The sequence below is a fragment of the Pholis gunnellus genome, assembly GCF_910591455.1.
Source record: "Pholis gunnellus genome assembly, chromosome: 6".
In the NCBI taxonomy this organism is placed as follows: domain Eukaryota; kingdom Metazoa; phylum Chordata; class Actinopteri; order Perciformes; family Pholidae; genus Pholis; species Pholis gunnellus.
In genome coordinates, this window is record NC_136532.1 from 11,167,428 (window position 1) to 11,180,677 (window position 13,250).

At 41.1% G+C, this 13,250-nt stretch overlaps 4 protein-coding genes across 8 annotated transcripts in view; 2 read left to right on the top strand and 2 right to left on the bottom strand.

Annotated features, from left to right (window-relative positions):
* Positions 1–57: 57 nt before the first annotated feature.
* Positions 58–3,262, top strand: rilpl2 (Rab interacting lysosomal protein-like 2). Its single transcript, XM_079161978.1, has 4 exons — positions 58–495; positions 594–745; positions 1,538–1,657; positions 2,167–3,262. The coding sequence occupies exons 1-4, from the start codon at positions 202–204 to the stop codon at positions 2,186–2,188; spliced, it is 588 nt and encodes a 195-aa protein (XP_079018104.1). The 5' UTR covers positions 58–201; the 3' UTR covers positions 2,189–3,262.
* On the bottom strand, positions 2,212–6,803 carry kmt5ab (lysine methyltransferase 5Ab). The gene is made up of 8 exons (XM_079161977.1): positions 6,676–6,803; positions 6,337–6,440; positions 5,637–5,784; positions 5,140–5,347; positions 4,967–5,054; positions 4,775–4,834; positions 4,251–4,441; positions 2,212–3,592 (listed from the first exon to the last, which is right to left on the bottom strand). Exons 1-8 carry the CDS (start codon positions 6,683–6,685, stop codon positions 3,382–3,384), a joined length of 1,020 nt encoding a protein of 339 aa, XP_079018103.1. The 5' UTR covers positions 6,686–6,803; the 3' UTR covers positions 2,212–3,381.
* Positions 6,804–7,423: 620 nt separating this feature from the next.
* Positions 7,424–8,733, bottom strand: mtrfr (mitochondrial translation release factor in rescue). Its single transcript, XM_079160494.1, has 3 exons — positions 8,652–8,733; positions 8,271–8,546; positions 7,424–7,953 (listed from the first exon to the last, which is right to left on the bottom strand). The coding sequence occupies exons 2-3, from the start codon at positions 8,544–8,546 to the stop codon at positions 7,723–7,725; spliced, it is 507 nt and encodes a 168-aa protein (XP_079016620.1). The 5' UTR covers positions 8,652–8,733; the 3' UTR covers positions 7,424–7,722.
* A 3,523-nt stretch (positions 8,734–12,256) lies between these two features.
* LOC306696899 (membrane-associated phosphatidylinositol transfer protein 2-like) overlaps positions 12,257–13,250 on the top strand; it is a 37,636-nt gene continuing 36,642 nt past the window's right edge. For all 5 annotated transcript variants that reach the window (XM_079160620.1, XM_079160622.1, XM_079160623.1 and 2 more), the window contains exon 1: positions 12,257–12,808. The gene's annotated coding sequence lies outside the window, so the exon portion shown is untranslated. The remainder of the gene's footprint in view (positions 12,809–13,250) is intronic.

Sequence of the window (13,250 nt, forward strand, 5' to 3'; positions counted from 1 at the left end):
CAGCGAGTCACGCCATTGGCGGATGACTGATGGGGAGGAAGTGCCGCTGCTCTGGAAGTTTTACCTTCTGCCAGTAAATGTGTTGAGCTCGAGACAAAAAGAAAGAGAGCGATATTTTACAGCGTTGTAAAAAAAGTAGCCAGCGGAGGAAAGTTGACTTTATTCCGGCGTTGTTTTCTTTAGGAGTCGTATCGCTCCGTCATGGAGTTTGGAGAAGAGTCGTCGCCTGCTCTGGCTTTCGAGAAGGACGCGTTTGAGCTCACCGTGGAGGATGTGTATGACATTTCCTATGTGATCGGACGAGATCTGTTGAAAATAAGCAGCACAGGCGAAGAAGTGTCGGACTTACAGTTCAGAATAGTCCGCGTGTTGGAAATGTTCGAGACTCTGGTAAATAAGTACAACTTGTCTCTGGAGGAGCTGAAAATGGAGCGGGACAACTTGAGGAGTGAGCTGGACCGGATCCTCCAGGAGAGCTCCTCTGGACCGGGCACGGTGAGTGTTACAGTCCGTCATGTACGGTTCACTTACAGTCATTGTCACACGTGAAGCGGACGTGTAGAGATGCTTTGTTTTCCTGTCTGCCATTGAAGCAAACAGCGGGTCCAAACCAGCTGCTGGTGGACCTCACAGACCCCAACAGACCGCGCTTCACCATGCAGGAGCTGAAGGAGGTTCTGCAGGAGAGGAACCAGCTCAAAGCTCAGTTCATGGTGGCTCAGGAGGAGCTCCAGCTGTACAAGAGGTGGAGTCCACTCTATGATGGGGTCTAACGTGTTGTTATTGTTTTTTTTATTAATTAAACTTATATCATGTCACCTCTTTCATAAAAGTGCATTATTCATAATGTGTCCACCTGCATTTACATACAGGACAGAGCATTAGAAACACATCACAACACCACCACTAACTACAGCGTTATAAACGATCTATAGCTAAATCAAAACCTCTCTCACAATGACAACAAAACTGAACATTCTAAGTTTAGCAAGGACCAGATTTATTGCAGGGCTGTTGTATTGTACTACATTAGATTTTTCATAACGTTGTTTTCAGTGGAAACTCTAATGTGAAATCTGAATTGTACCACTTATTCTGGTTTTAGAATGATAAAATGTACTTTTAAGACCAGATCTGTTGGCATACAGACAATATTAATATGAATACACATCTAACACTCTTAAACACTAGTGATACTGATATTTTTCTAAATGGACACGATTATCCTGTATTATCCCATCCATATCTGCCATTACTAATACAGAGACTGTGTAAAGACAGACTTATAATCATAAAGACTTGTAATATAATAATATATATCAGCACCGCAGTATTGTGTAGACATCAGCAGTAGAAATGATCTGTACTGATGTTATAACGCTGAAATTAGTATCCATTGTTACTTTTTAAAAACAACACTGATTCTAGTTTAGAAGGGGAAGAGATCGATCTCATTGATAGCTTCAACTTGATAGTGTGGATTTTGTTTTACAGCTGTTTATATTCTAAGTGACCAGTCAAATTCTTTGTTCTGCAGTGGGATTCTGCCACAGGCTGAAGCAGCGATGGTGGAGGTGGATCTGGGGACACAGACGCCACATCACAGTCCAGCCATCATAAATGATGCAAAAGAGGAGAAGACAACCATAAGCAGGCTGTGAGTAGACCAAACATGGTTCATATGACACCGTCGCTGCACAACGAAATGCTGCAGTCGTAGTCCCTTAATGTTAGCCAAGAAGAAGAAAAAACACAGAATACAGGAATATTAATATATATGCAGACAACAAAGAAGTCATTTGGAAGGAGTAGCGCAAAGTAACATTTACTTTTACCCGTAAACTACAGATGGAAAGGTTTCAAGTCAAATGTAATCAGCAAGCACATGACGTTGAAGTAAGCTAACAGGGAGATTGTTCTCACAGCCGTCTCCAGTCTCCTAATGATGTACTTGTGACCAAATGAATTCTTGCTGATGCGAAGGATGTTTTCGTGAGCGCTGAACGAGAGAAAGGGAGATGTTGTAAATCGGCAGTGTGTCTGCCAAACTGCTGACAGCCATCAGTAATTACATGTTGTCATGTCTCAATGATTCTTTCTCGCATTGGGCAGTTTTACTGGTTTGTAAAACGCCTTAAAATAACTCTGGACCTTTTCTGTTTATAGGTTTTCATTCAGGCGAAAATAAGAACAATCTCTCAGAAGAACTGACCACGTAGAAGACAAATGGGATTTGTCAGACAGACACTTTTATATTGATTATTTTTTACCATGTCTATTGTCTAATCTAACAAGCACTGTATTGTGTACTGGTGATTTGAACCTAAAATCGTTTACCATAGTGGTTGTAGTAGAAATATATATTATGTTGAAAGTTTAGTGAAGATATGAAATGAAACTGGAAAGTATTATCTCACAAGTGTTGGAGATTTTGTTGAATGCATTCACTCGAAATGAAGTAATTTATAGGCATGAAAATTGATTATTTTTAAAATATTTAATGTGTTTCACACAGATACAAGTTCTCATCTCATGTCAAAGTGGACAAATAAGTTTGTATTGTTAATTCAGTAAAGTCAGAGTCCACTCAACTTTGTTGCACATATCTAAAAGGTACCGTCAACATTACTGTTCTACAAGCCACTGTGTGTCTGTACAATAGAAATGCAGCTGAAAGGCAACAGTCACAATATTTTGACATCTATTTATTGTGCCGTCTTTTAGTCTCAACGCCGTAGTAGATTCATCTTCAACTGCGCCGTGAGATGGCTCTAAATATGACATTTAGGAGACTTGGTAGCCTGCAGGTGAAGGTTTGTACCACATAACCACAACATTTTCTGCTCCCTTCTAGCCTGTTATATACCCCACCCCACCCCCAATCCATACATTTCCACACTGTCAAGTATCAAATTACAGTAAAAATGCCCAAAATGAGTGGAGGAGCGTGTCATCTTAGAACACCATATTTCATAAATATGTCTCAGATAGTCTTCAACATCAACCATGTCACAGCTGGAATGAAAACTCTGTGTTTTATTCCTTAATTTACGGCACAAGTAATAATTTACAATAGTGAAATTGAATTCTCAATTATAATCACTACAAAAGGAAACACCATAGACAATGTGAAACACTACTTATCCAGGAAATACCTTTTCAAGCTTCAATCTGCTGCTATTTAATAAAAATAAAATCATGATAAAAAAAAAAACTTGCAAAAATACACTCACGAGTTGATCGCCCTCGTTTAAAACGATAACATTTTTATACCCGATAAAAAAAGCCTGTTGAGGACCGTTCATCTTTAGCTTCCATTACATTAAGCTGAACAGAACGAGCACCAACTCATCTGAAATATGAACCCCTGTGGTCGTGGATTCAGTATTTGAGCCACGGGTGAGCCGACACGGAGGCTTTACTTCGATCGCCGTAGTCATACAGCAGCTCTTCCTCTGCGACGATGTCTCTGGACGCCACCAGGATGAGATGAGGCGTTCCATCGATGGCGTGAAGCCGAGTCTGACAGTTTCCGGCTTTACTGTGGTTGATCAGTCTTCCAAGACGGCTCGTTTCCTCTGTAGCGTCCACACTGTGAAGCGTAAACAATTCAAGATTAAACTGTCACTAAAGCACAAGACGGGTATCCAAACTAGGAGGCAAGGAAATAGGATTTGTTTTATTTAGTTAAAGTCTTTTGCAATCGTAATGACACCTATGAAAAGTATTTTACTAGGAGACTGCTTATTAGAAGAACGTATTTCCTTAGACAACCCAATTCTTGAGGATAATATCAATATCCTTACCATACATTCTCTGAAACATCTGTGTATACATGAAAAATAAGCACAACACGGTCCGAGTCTGACTTTACCCCAAACAGAGAACTTAGCTGTGTGTAGTGATGTAACGGACCTGCCCAAACATCAATGTATTGTTTAACCAATATAGATTTCCTCAGTCGATCCTAACTGTACCAAATATATACTTTATTAAACAGGGGATTCTGAAGCTAATTTCCATGACTTTTCCAAAGCTTTCTGGGTTTATTTATTTTTCAAAAACTTCTCCAGGCATGGAAATCACTTTTCCAGGTTTTTCCCGACTGTAAGAACCCTGCTTCATTAGAAAGCCAGCAAAGACAGACGATAAACATGTGGAGAGAGATGGTATGACATGCAACAAAACTTAAGTTTATAGAATTGGCATAACAACAAATCCTATTTCACGGTGGTGACGTTTGGACTTACCAGTACGTTTTGGATTGATACTGGAAGTAGTACATGTAACAGCCTTTCTGGGGATCCTGAGTGTACTGGGCCTCTCTTATTTTAGCCTCAGCTAGTTCCAGCAGGTCTCCATGGTACTCCACGACAAACTCTCCTTTTTTGAAGATCTTGGCAGCAAATATCCCTCTTCCTTTTCCTTCTATGTGTTTGATCTGTTGACATTCAAAAGCAGCGACGTGTGAAATACAACAGGCCGTGGTGCAGGGGCTGCTTTACTACGACTTTCAAAAACATTAAACTTCTAACGTTGTGGTTAGGGATTCTTTTGCCCAAACAAAGCATCAACCAATGACTGGTTAAATAACATTTGTCACAAAAATGACTGACTATGTATAATACTGCAAATGCACACCACACTAGTAAAATATATATAACTCTGCCATTAAAGACAACCAATTGTGTTGTTACTAAACTATTCACAGTGAACTGTACGGAACACATTTGGACTGAAATGGGCACAGTACATTGAAACCATTAAGTGTTACCTGCAGTCCTTCTTCAATGTCATTCTTTAGCAGGTCATCAATGTGTCTGTGCTCCTCACTCTGTTGACAATAACAGTAATTGGGTCAAAGTCAAACTTTTTGTTTTGGGTAGCGATATAGAGTTGCATAACAGAAACTTAAAAAAAAAGTCAGAAATAATAACTCATAATAATAAACATTTTTCATACAGACCTTTAACTCTGTCTTTGTTTTCCTGTTACTCCGTCTGATGGGAAAATAGTCTGTGACCTTTCTGTTTTGGGGAGCTGTATTCTCCGTCCTGAAAAGAAAATGAAAGAAATTACATTTTGATTTGTTCAACTATCTGTGAAAGCACCCATGACTTCTTGTTTTTCTGTGCTTACTTTTTTGCTCGGCGTTTGCGACCAGTTCTACTCCGAGGTTTGTCTGAAACTTTGCCGTCAGCTGCAGACTTTGCACTTGTGTGCGTGGTCGACTCTTTTTGCTCAAGTTGGTCCGTGGATTGTTTTCTGATCCCATGACTGGAACAAGTCATTTCAGGCTTCTGCTCCTTGGACTCACAACTCTCAGATTTTATTTCATTAGGTATGTCTAGAGGAAGAAACAGAGACTGAAATGGACAGCTGTCTGAAACACTTTGCCTTAGTCAACACAGAGAAGTTCCTTCAGTTAAGTTGTGTCATAAGACAGTGGGTCAGTGAACACTGCTACCACTCACATGCACAGGAAATGTTTCTGTGGTACACGTGGATCCGCTGACTACACTGTATCATGGGGTGGTTAACAGCAGATAGATAAATCACATGAAATAGAAATGACCAAACAACCACATTTCCCATTAGTCGATTTGAACCATTTTAAACGTTAATTAGGTACTGACCTTTTTTTAATTTTGTCGTGAATGCATTAGTTGCATCGGATTCATTTCCCTCCTGAATCAGCATGCTGGAATTGTCGCTCAGAGGGGATCGAGGTTTGCGTGGACTCCGTAGACTTTGTAAAATTGACTGCGCAGCACCTACGCAATCCTGCAAAATATAAATATTATTTACCCGAGTGGAACAATTAGAAATAGATGAACACTTCACCACTCTGCCTGCCAACAACAACCGGGAGTGGTAAACATTACAACGGTAACAGCACCATGTCTGATTGGTGGCGTATGCATTAGGATTAAATGATAGTTTATTAATAAACGAGGGTGTTCAGGTACCCAACCAGTGCCAGATGTAAATACATTTATAGTGTGGATTTTGGATTGCTCATTGGAAATCAACCTTGTACAAGGTCCCTCTAGTGACAATGTGTACATATGGTGCACTTTCTTTCTACACCGACACCTTACCCTCTGATTGGTTGTTGGGGCAGTGCACAGTTTGTGGTAGATTTTGCCTGAAAGGCTAAATTCTGGGTTAAGTTTAAAACTATTGCAACGACGACGAACGGAGGCAAGGACCCCAGCAGCAGTGTCGTTACCTCTCGGCTTGTGGGTTAGTGCAGAATGTAGCACAAAAAGAAAATAGAAGTTTCTCTCTGTATTGTTCAAACACAAAAGCGTAAAAACAAAAAACAAAACACACCTTGTTATTTGCTGGTTTGTTTTCCTTTGTCTCCTTCCGCGAGGCGACTTTATGTTCGACCGTGTCCTCGGGCTTTTTGTCGGTTCTCAGCACACCTTTCTTCCCTTTATGAACACGGAAATAAATAAATGTAAACACCGCTGTCGTGACATTATACAAACGGCGACTATTACCGGCGAGCATGATTAAAACTACTTTTAGTAAAGACCAGTTAAATGCATTTTAAAAGTATGTACTCTATTTAGGCTAGCTGGCGTTAGCTACACATTAACTACCGTTACTGTGGCTTGTGTGACATGCAACAAGTTGCGAAAACGACAACACATGAGGAAAGTTTACCTTTTGCCATGTCAGGTCCCAAAAATAAAATTAGAGGTCGTGGAGTCTATTTATTTTGCCCTGTGTCCACGGGCTCCTCACTTTGCTTAAGTCTCTGCTTCTGCAACGACGAAAATCAGACCTCTACGACGCAAAGTAGAGCCTGAGAGTGTGGAGCATTTAAAAACCGTTCTGCACCTCTCATTGGCTCATCTGTCCAGGAGGGAGGGGCACGAGTGTGAAGGTAGCTCTCTCATTGGCTGCAGCTCTGACCGTCACACGGCCGGTCAACAAAGTCTGACATGATGCATGTGTCCCACCCATACAGTCTATGGTCCCACCAAAACTCGGCTGTAGTCATGTTTACGTTGCAAAAATATCTTGATCTCAGTCGGATTAATTAATTAAAGTCTATAACTACTGTTATTCAATTATAATGAATGTGTTTTGGGTATTTACAATACTATCTGAAAAATGTTAAAATTTCAAGCACGTGTGATGATTAAAGAGAAATAAACTAAATCAATTTACAGCATAGTTTCAACCGTACTTAGACATGGAGCATGTTATGCTACGAAATTATTCAGTTAAAAACATCAGTGCTGCAGCTTTAATGTGTTTGGCTCTAGTGTGTGGACACATTCAGAATTGAAACTGAGACTACAAACACTAACAACTTATAGTGAGTGATGGGAAGTTATGTCATCAAATGATAACATTAAAGAAATATGCACCCAAGACAAATAACACAGACAGGTACAAGTATTCTGCAACTTTTATCTAAAGTATACTGTATTTCTGAATGAATGTTGTTTTCTTGAAAACACCTCTTCAAGCATTGAAAGATGAACCACACACTATCTCAAACACCACTCTATTTTATATTTCTTTTCTCATTTTATGTACTGTAACTTTGCATGAAAGACACCATACAAATACAAGGATTATTGGATATACAACTGTTGACAGTACACCCTTCCAGGTTTAGTTATCCAGTCTGTGTAGGCATACGAACATACAGAAGCTCTCAGGTATTAATGTACTCAGTATATATTCCCTTCTAACATTTTAAACAGTGTCATTTCCAGGTTTGGAGTCTGCAGCCAGAGCTTCTCTAAAGAGTCTTTTTCTCTCTAGATTCTCATTTGCCTTCTTCCTCTTCTCTTGTTTCCTCAGCTCAGACTCTTTCTTCTTTACAATAACTTCACTGAGTTCTCCTTTATAAACAACATCAAGTTTCTCTCGCATGATATCCCGAGCACGCTTTCGATTTATATCCACAGATCTGGTTTGATGGCACTGCGGGGGGAAATGGTACAATAAATTACATTAACATGGTTAGTAAATAACAAAACTTAAACAACTTCACCGTGAATCTGAACTTCTAAGCCAACTTGGACAAGAAGTCCTTTCATTTCAACTTCTACATTTCGATGACAACTGGGCATCTTTGGCTGAAGATCATGTAATGTGATTAAAAGCATCAGAACAGCTATGAACACTGAGGTGAGACTGATTTTCCAAGGTTAAGAAATTCATCATCATAACGCTGTCATTTATTCACCAAATATCTATTATATGTGTCAATATGTTGACTGTTTATAAACAGGACTAACCTTCACAACAGTCCCACTGGGGATGTGCTTGAGCACCACACAGTTGCTGGTTTTGTTGGTGGCCTGTCCTCCGGGTCCAGATCCTCTCACAAACTGCTCTTCAAGCTCGTCCTCGTTCAGGACAGGGAAGTCTATCAGGTCCTTTTTACCGGCTGCCAAAACACTCAGTCCGGGCGGGAGCGGCCTTAACAGGAGAGGAACACTGCGAGAACCTCCACATACGACCCGACTGGACACACTGTACACACAGCTGATGGACGGGAAAAACCGCGACATCTATTTAAATAAGAAAACAAAGTGAGACACAACACGTGTGCTACCGAGCATTGAATATCTATGATTTCACCAAAACCTGCCGTCCACGCAGGAGTTACGACTTACTGTAGGCTATTACATTTCACATTTTCCCGACTGTTTCACGGTCACGTCAACGTGTGTTCATGTCTGATTTTGTTCAGGCTTCTCTTCTTCTTCGTTTCCGTCAACAGTCATCCAATCGGCAGTCGTCGTTTTTTTCTTCGTGGCCATTAAATAAGGTCCGTGTTGACCCTCTACCGCCACCGTGTGTCGGTCCGCTGAACAAACCCCCAGCAGGTAGGAAACTGTAAACGTTTTAAATGCTGACAGTCGAGTTTTAAGGTTTGAGCTCTCTCTGGTACGAATTTGAAAAGCATGACTGAATGGTGGTTATTTGTGGGTGATAGATATGAAAGTTAACAGGGCCATGTCTACAGTGACTAAGTCCTCCTGTTCAATGGTTTGTACGTTCATTGCTGATTGGCGTGAAGGATAATTAACTAACATAATGCTTGCTCTCTTTCTTTAGTATATGTGACTTGTGTATTCACATTCACTCAAGTTATTTAATCACATACAACCCTAAGTGTGTAAAATGTCTCTCTCCCTCCCTTTTTTTCTCTCCAGGTGTCATCAAGGTGTTTGGTTTCCACCTGTGCAGGCCAGTCATGCTGCTCCTTGGTTCCCACAGATTTCAAGCTGGCCAATCAGTGTGTCCCAGAATAAAGGGAGGAAGGCTGAGCCTGTTTTTGTTCTCTGCCTGTTTGAGCTGTGACACTGTTGTTGTTAAATTGTTTGGTTTGTGGTGGGAGGTTGAGGACAGGTGAGTTTGTGTACCCTTTACATTTGTACCACCACATAGTTTAACTTTGTCTAAATACCTAAAGATTATTGGCCAGTGCCACCCCTGTATTTGTTTTGGTGAAGCTATTTTTAGATAAACATGTAAAGACATTTTGTTTGTTTTGTTTTCAGAGGTAGGAGTTAGCCAGGCCTAGTTTTGTTGTATTGAATTCTATCTGTATGGCACGGCCACTTTGTCCCATCCTCTCCCACATTGTTTGAAAATCTTTTGTTTGCACATACCTGATTTTAAAATAAATCTTTAATTGTTCCTTCTACTCTTGACTCTTTATTATTCTTTGCTTGTAGTGTAATCGGGTCAACGTTTTCTCTAGACTACAAAAGGGGACGTAACAGATGCTGACTAGTGTTTACAACAGCCTATATAAGATATGGATGATGGTTGTTTGTACATCTCTAAAATGTTGATCTGCCTTTTTCAAAGCAGACATTTTGACTTGTCAAACATTGATGACGGCTCCCTTCTATTCCAATAGTTGTTATTAATTAATTACCACTTTACCTGACACTAGCTGTTTTTAATAATTAATTTTTCATTCACCCCACACAATATGTAACATTATTTTTGTATTGTTTTACACTGCACAAGACATTGATGTTGAATCTAATGCTGTAGCCTAAATTTAAGCTTTATTATTCCCATTATTTGACATCCATCACTGCGAGCAGTGTCAAACACGTGTGGAAGGAGAACGGCCTTGTAGTTTCTGAAGGATTCCTGAAAAGGTCCAATTAATGTAATAATGATAGACATTTAATATAATACATTTATCGCAAAATAGTTGAATATGGCCAGAACAAATGGACTGTGATGTAATGCTTCCTGCTCTCTCTCTCTTGACAATGACTATAGTTCTCTTGACAATGACTATAATTAGTAAATCAGGAAAGGATGTAGGTCACCAGGAAAGGACAATCTCTCTGACCTGTGATCACATCGCTTTAATATTGCGGGTGCGAGGTGCATTTCTATTCACTTGAACGTTATCTTTAGTGTTCACATTAAAACTGACTCTCATTTTGGTACAATATAACGAATGTCATTTTTGTAGATCTTGCAAAAGACTCCCCTTTCCAATACAGTGCAACCTGCAGTATTTTTTTAGAAATGTAAATAGATATCTTCACAATCTGTGGTCCACCACAAAATGGTTGTGTAATAAAAAGTAACTCCAATCTCTAGTGTATGCAAAACTTTAAGTTTGTTAAGGAATCAGAATCAAACCGTTTATTTACCAAAGTTGCACATACAAGGAATTTGACATGGTGGATGATGCATAACAGTGAAAAATACAAGACATGATTTAAAATTAGAAACATTTTGAAATTTACAATAAAATATAAAAAGATGGTAAACAAACAAGAATATTAAAACAAGTATATCGTTAAATGTCAAGCGTACATTAATAGGGAAAGGAGTCAGTGGGGGTCCCGGGCTTTGTTAATGAGTCCAACTGAAGATGGGAAGAAACTGTTCTTTTGGCATGAGGTCTTGTTCCTGATGGACCGCAGCCTCCTGCCAGATGGAAGGGGCTTGAACAGTTTATGTCCAGGCTGTGAGAGGTCAGCTACAATCCTTCTGGCTCACTTCAAGGTCCTGGAAGCGAACAAGTTTTGAATGGACTGCAGATTGCAGCCAATCACCCTCTCAGCGAAGCGAGTGATGTGTACCAGACGCTGATGGAAGAGCAGAGGATGGACTTGATGGCTGTGTAGAAGTGCACCATCATTGTCTTTGGCAGGTTGAACTTCTTCAGCTGCCTCAGGAAGTACATCCTCTGCTGAGCACTCTTGGTGATGGAGCTGATGTTAAGCTCCCACTACAGGAGTGGTGGGGATGAGTCCAATGAGTGTGGTGTCATTTGGGATAGGTGGTACAGAGGCATGGGCCCCTGCTGAGCTGGGGGAGGGGGACCTGGTGGTCTGGGGCTGGTTGATGGAGCCGTGGGGGGTGGGGTCAGGACTGTCCCATTGTCTTTCAAAGCGACAGTACTTGTTCAGCTTGTCTGCCAGGCGGAGGTCATTCATGGAGTGGGGGGCTTTAGGCTTGTAGTTTGTTATCTGTCTGAGGCCTCTCCAGACAGAAGCAGAGTCACTTGCTGAGAGCTGGTGTTGCAGTTTCTCAGAGTACTGTCGTTTAGCGTCTCTCACCGCCTTACTAAACCTGTATTTTGGTTTTTCTTTCATTTTCCCACTTTACTAACCGAAATGACGACAATAAATGTACAGTATCAAAGCAGATGTGCCTAAATAAATGAAGAAAAATAGTACTTTGGGTGAACTGAATACAACTAGTTTCTCTATCATCAGACTATAACTGATTGTTAGCATGACGACTGCTTTAAATGTACCTTTGCAATTTGACATCCAATAATAATGCCTCTGCCTGCAGGAATACGTAACCACTTGTGATACTTGTTCAGAAACATACACTCCGGTGCCAACAGGGGGCGCCCCACGATCGAAACTGTTCTTCTGAACTTGTGAGTCTGAAGTTCATCAAAGCTGCAGAAGGAAAGACCAACACCGGAAGTTAAGTGACTAATCCCTCAGAATAAAATATTAAATGCATTTGTGCTGCTGATTCTTAACAACAACAAGTATCGGATTACATTTGTTTAATCCGATACTTTATTATGACTTTTCGAATAAGACGTTATAGCTCTCTATATATACACACATAGATAGATAAATGGATGCATTGTCGACTTTTATTTTATAAATTGTACCGGAAACGTCGTTTAATCGGGTTAACTTGACAGTATTTAGTGTCGTGCCTGTAAGGGGGACTGTGAAGTCTTGCAGCGGCTCAGACTTGGGGAGTGACAACTTAACGATGGCGGTTGGTCTTCACCCGTTTGCTGTTCGTTCTTCCCGGTTCTGTGCACGGTGGCGACCGCAGCTGGACTGAACTAACTGCCGGCCAAGACGAGCTCAACCACCAAACTCGTGCGATATTTGGATATTTCACGGACATTTTTTGACGTTACCATAGCTACTTTGGCCTATTTTCTGTCCTTTGAGGAAATCCAGCGTGTGGTTTCTCCGAGCGCAATGATGTGGACAGATTTTGTAAACACAGGTCGAAACGGCGGTTGATGTCACGTGACCCCACATTGGAGCCTGATGATGTTTCGTCCCTACAGGTCGTACCCGCACCCCTTTCCTCCGCTGAAGGGCCAGACACACGGCGACATAAAGGAAACCAGTTGCTGAGTTTCGATGCGTTCACCTCACCGGCGGCTGTTTCTTGTTGAAAGCGAGCCGTGTAACACAGTGAAAGCAGTGGGACGCAGAAGAAGAAGAAGGACACAGGTGAACTTTGATTGTCTTGAGTGCTGGAGTGCGGAGGCGCATCAGAGGAGCATCAGGTCCAGGTATGTGATGAGCATCGCGAGCCATCAATGTGTCATTACCGTGCTGCCATGTTGCTAGGTAACTAACTGACTGGTGGGTTTACTCCAGTTCACATTTGATCATCCCCTTCCAGAGACGCAACGCCATGTTAAGTTATTCTTTTTACAAGGTTGTTGACACCATGTGCTGTCATAGCTCGCCGTTACATCTGTTAGGCCCTGAAGAAGTGCAGCATATTTGTCTGCTCTCGCGCCACGGCCCTGTTGCTGTCACACAGGCATGCTTGTTAAAACTCCTGAAATGTTCCTCTCTATCGTGACATGTTCAGATATGTTTCTGGAATTATTGTGGGGGATCTCTCAGGCTCCATGCTCTTTGCCTTTTTCTTTTATACACTTTGCAGTGATACCGGGGTGTGAGAGTGTATTCACGACCCCCTGCTGCACAAGGTCCACTTGTAAA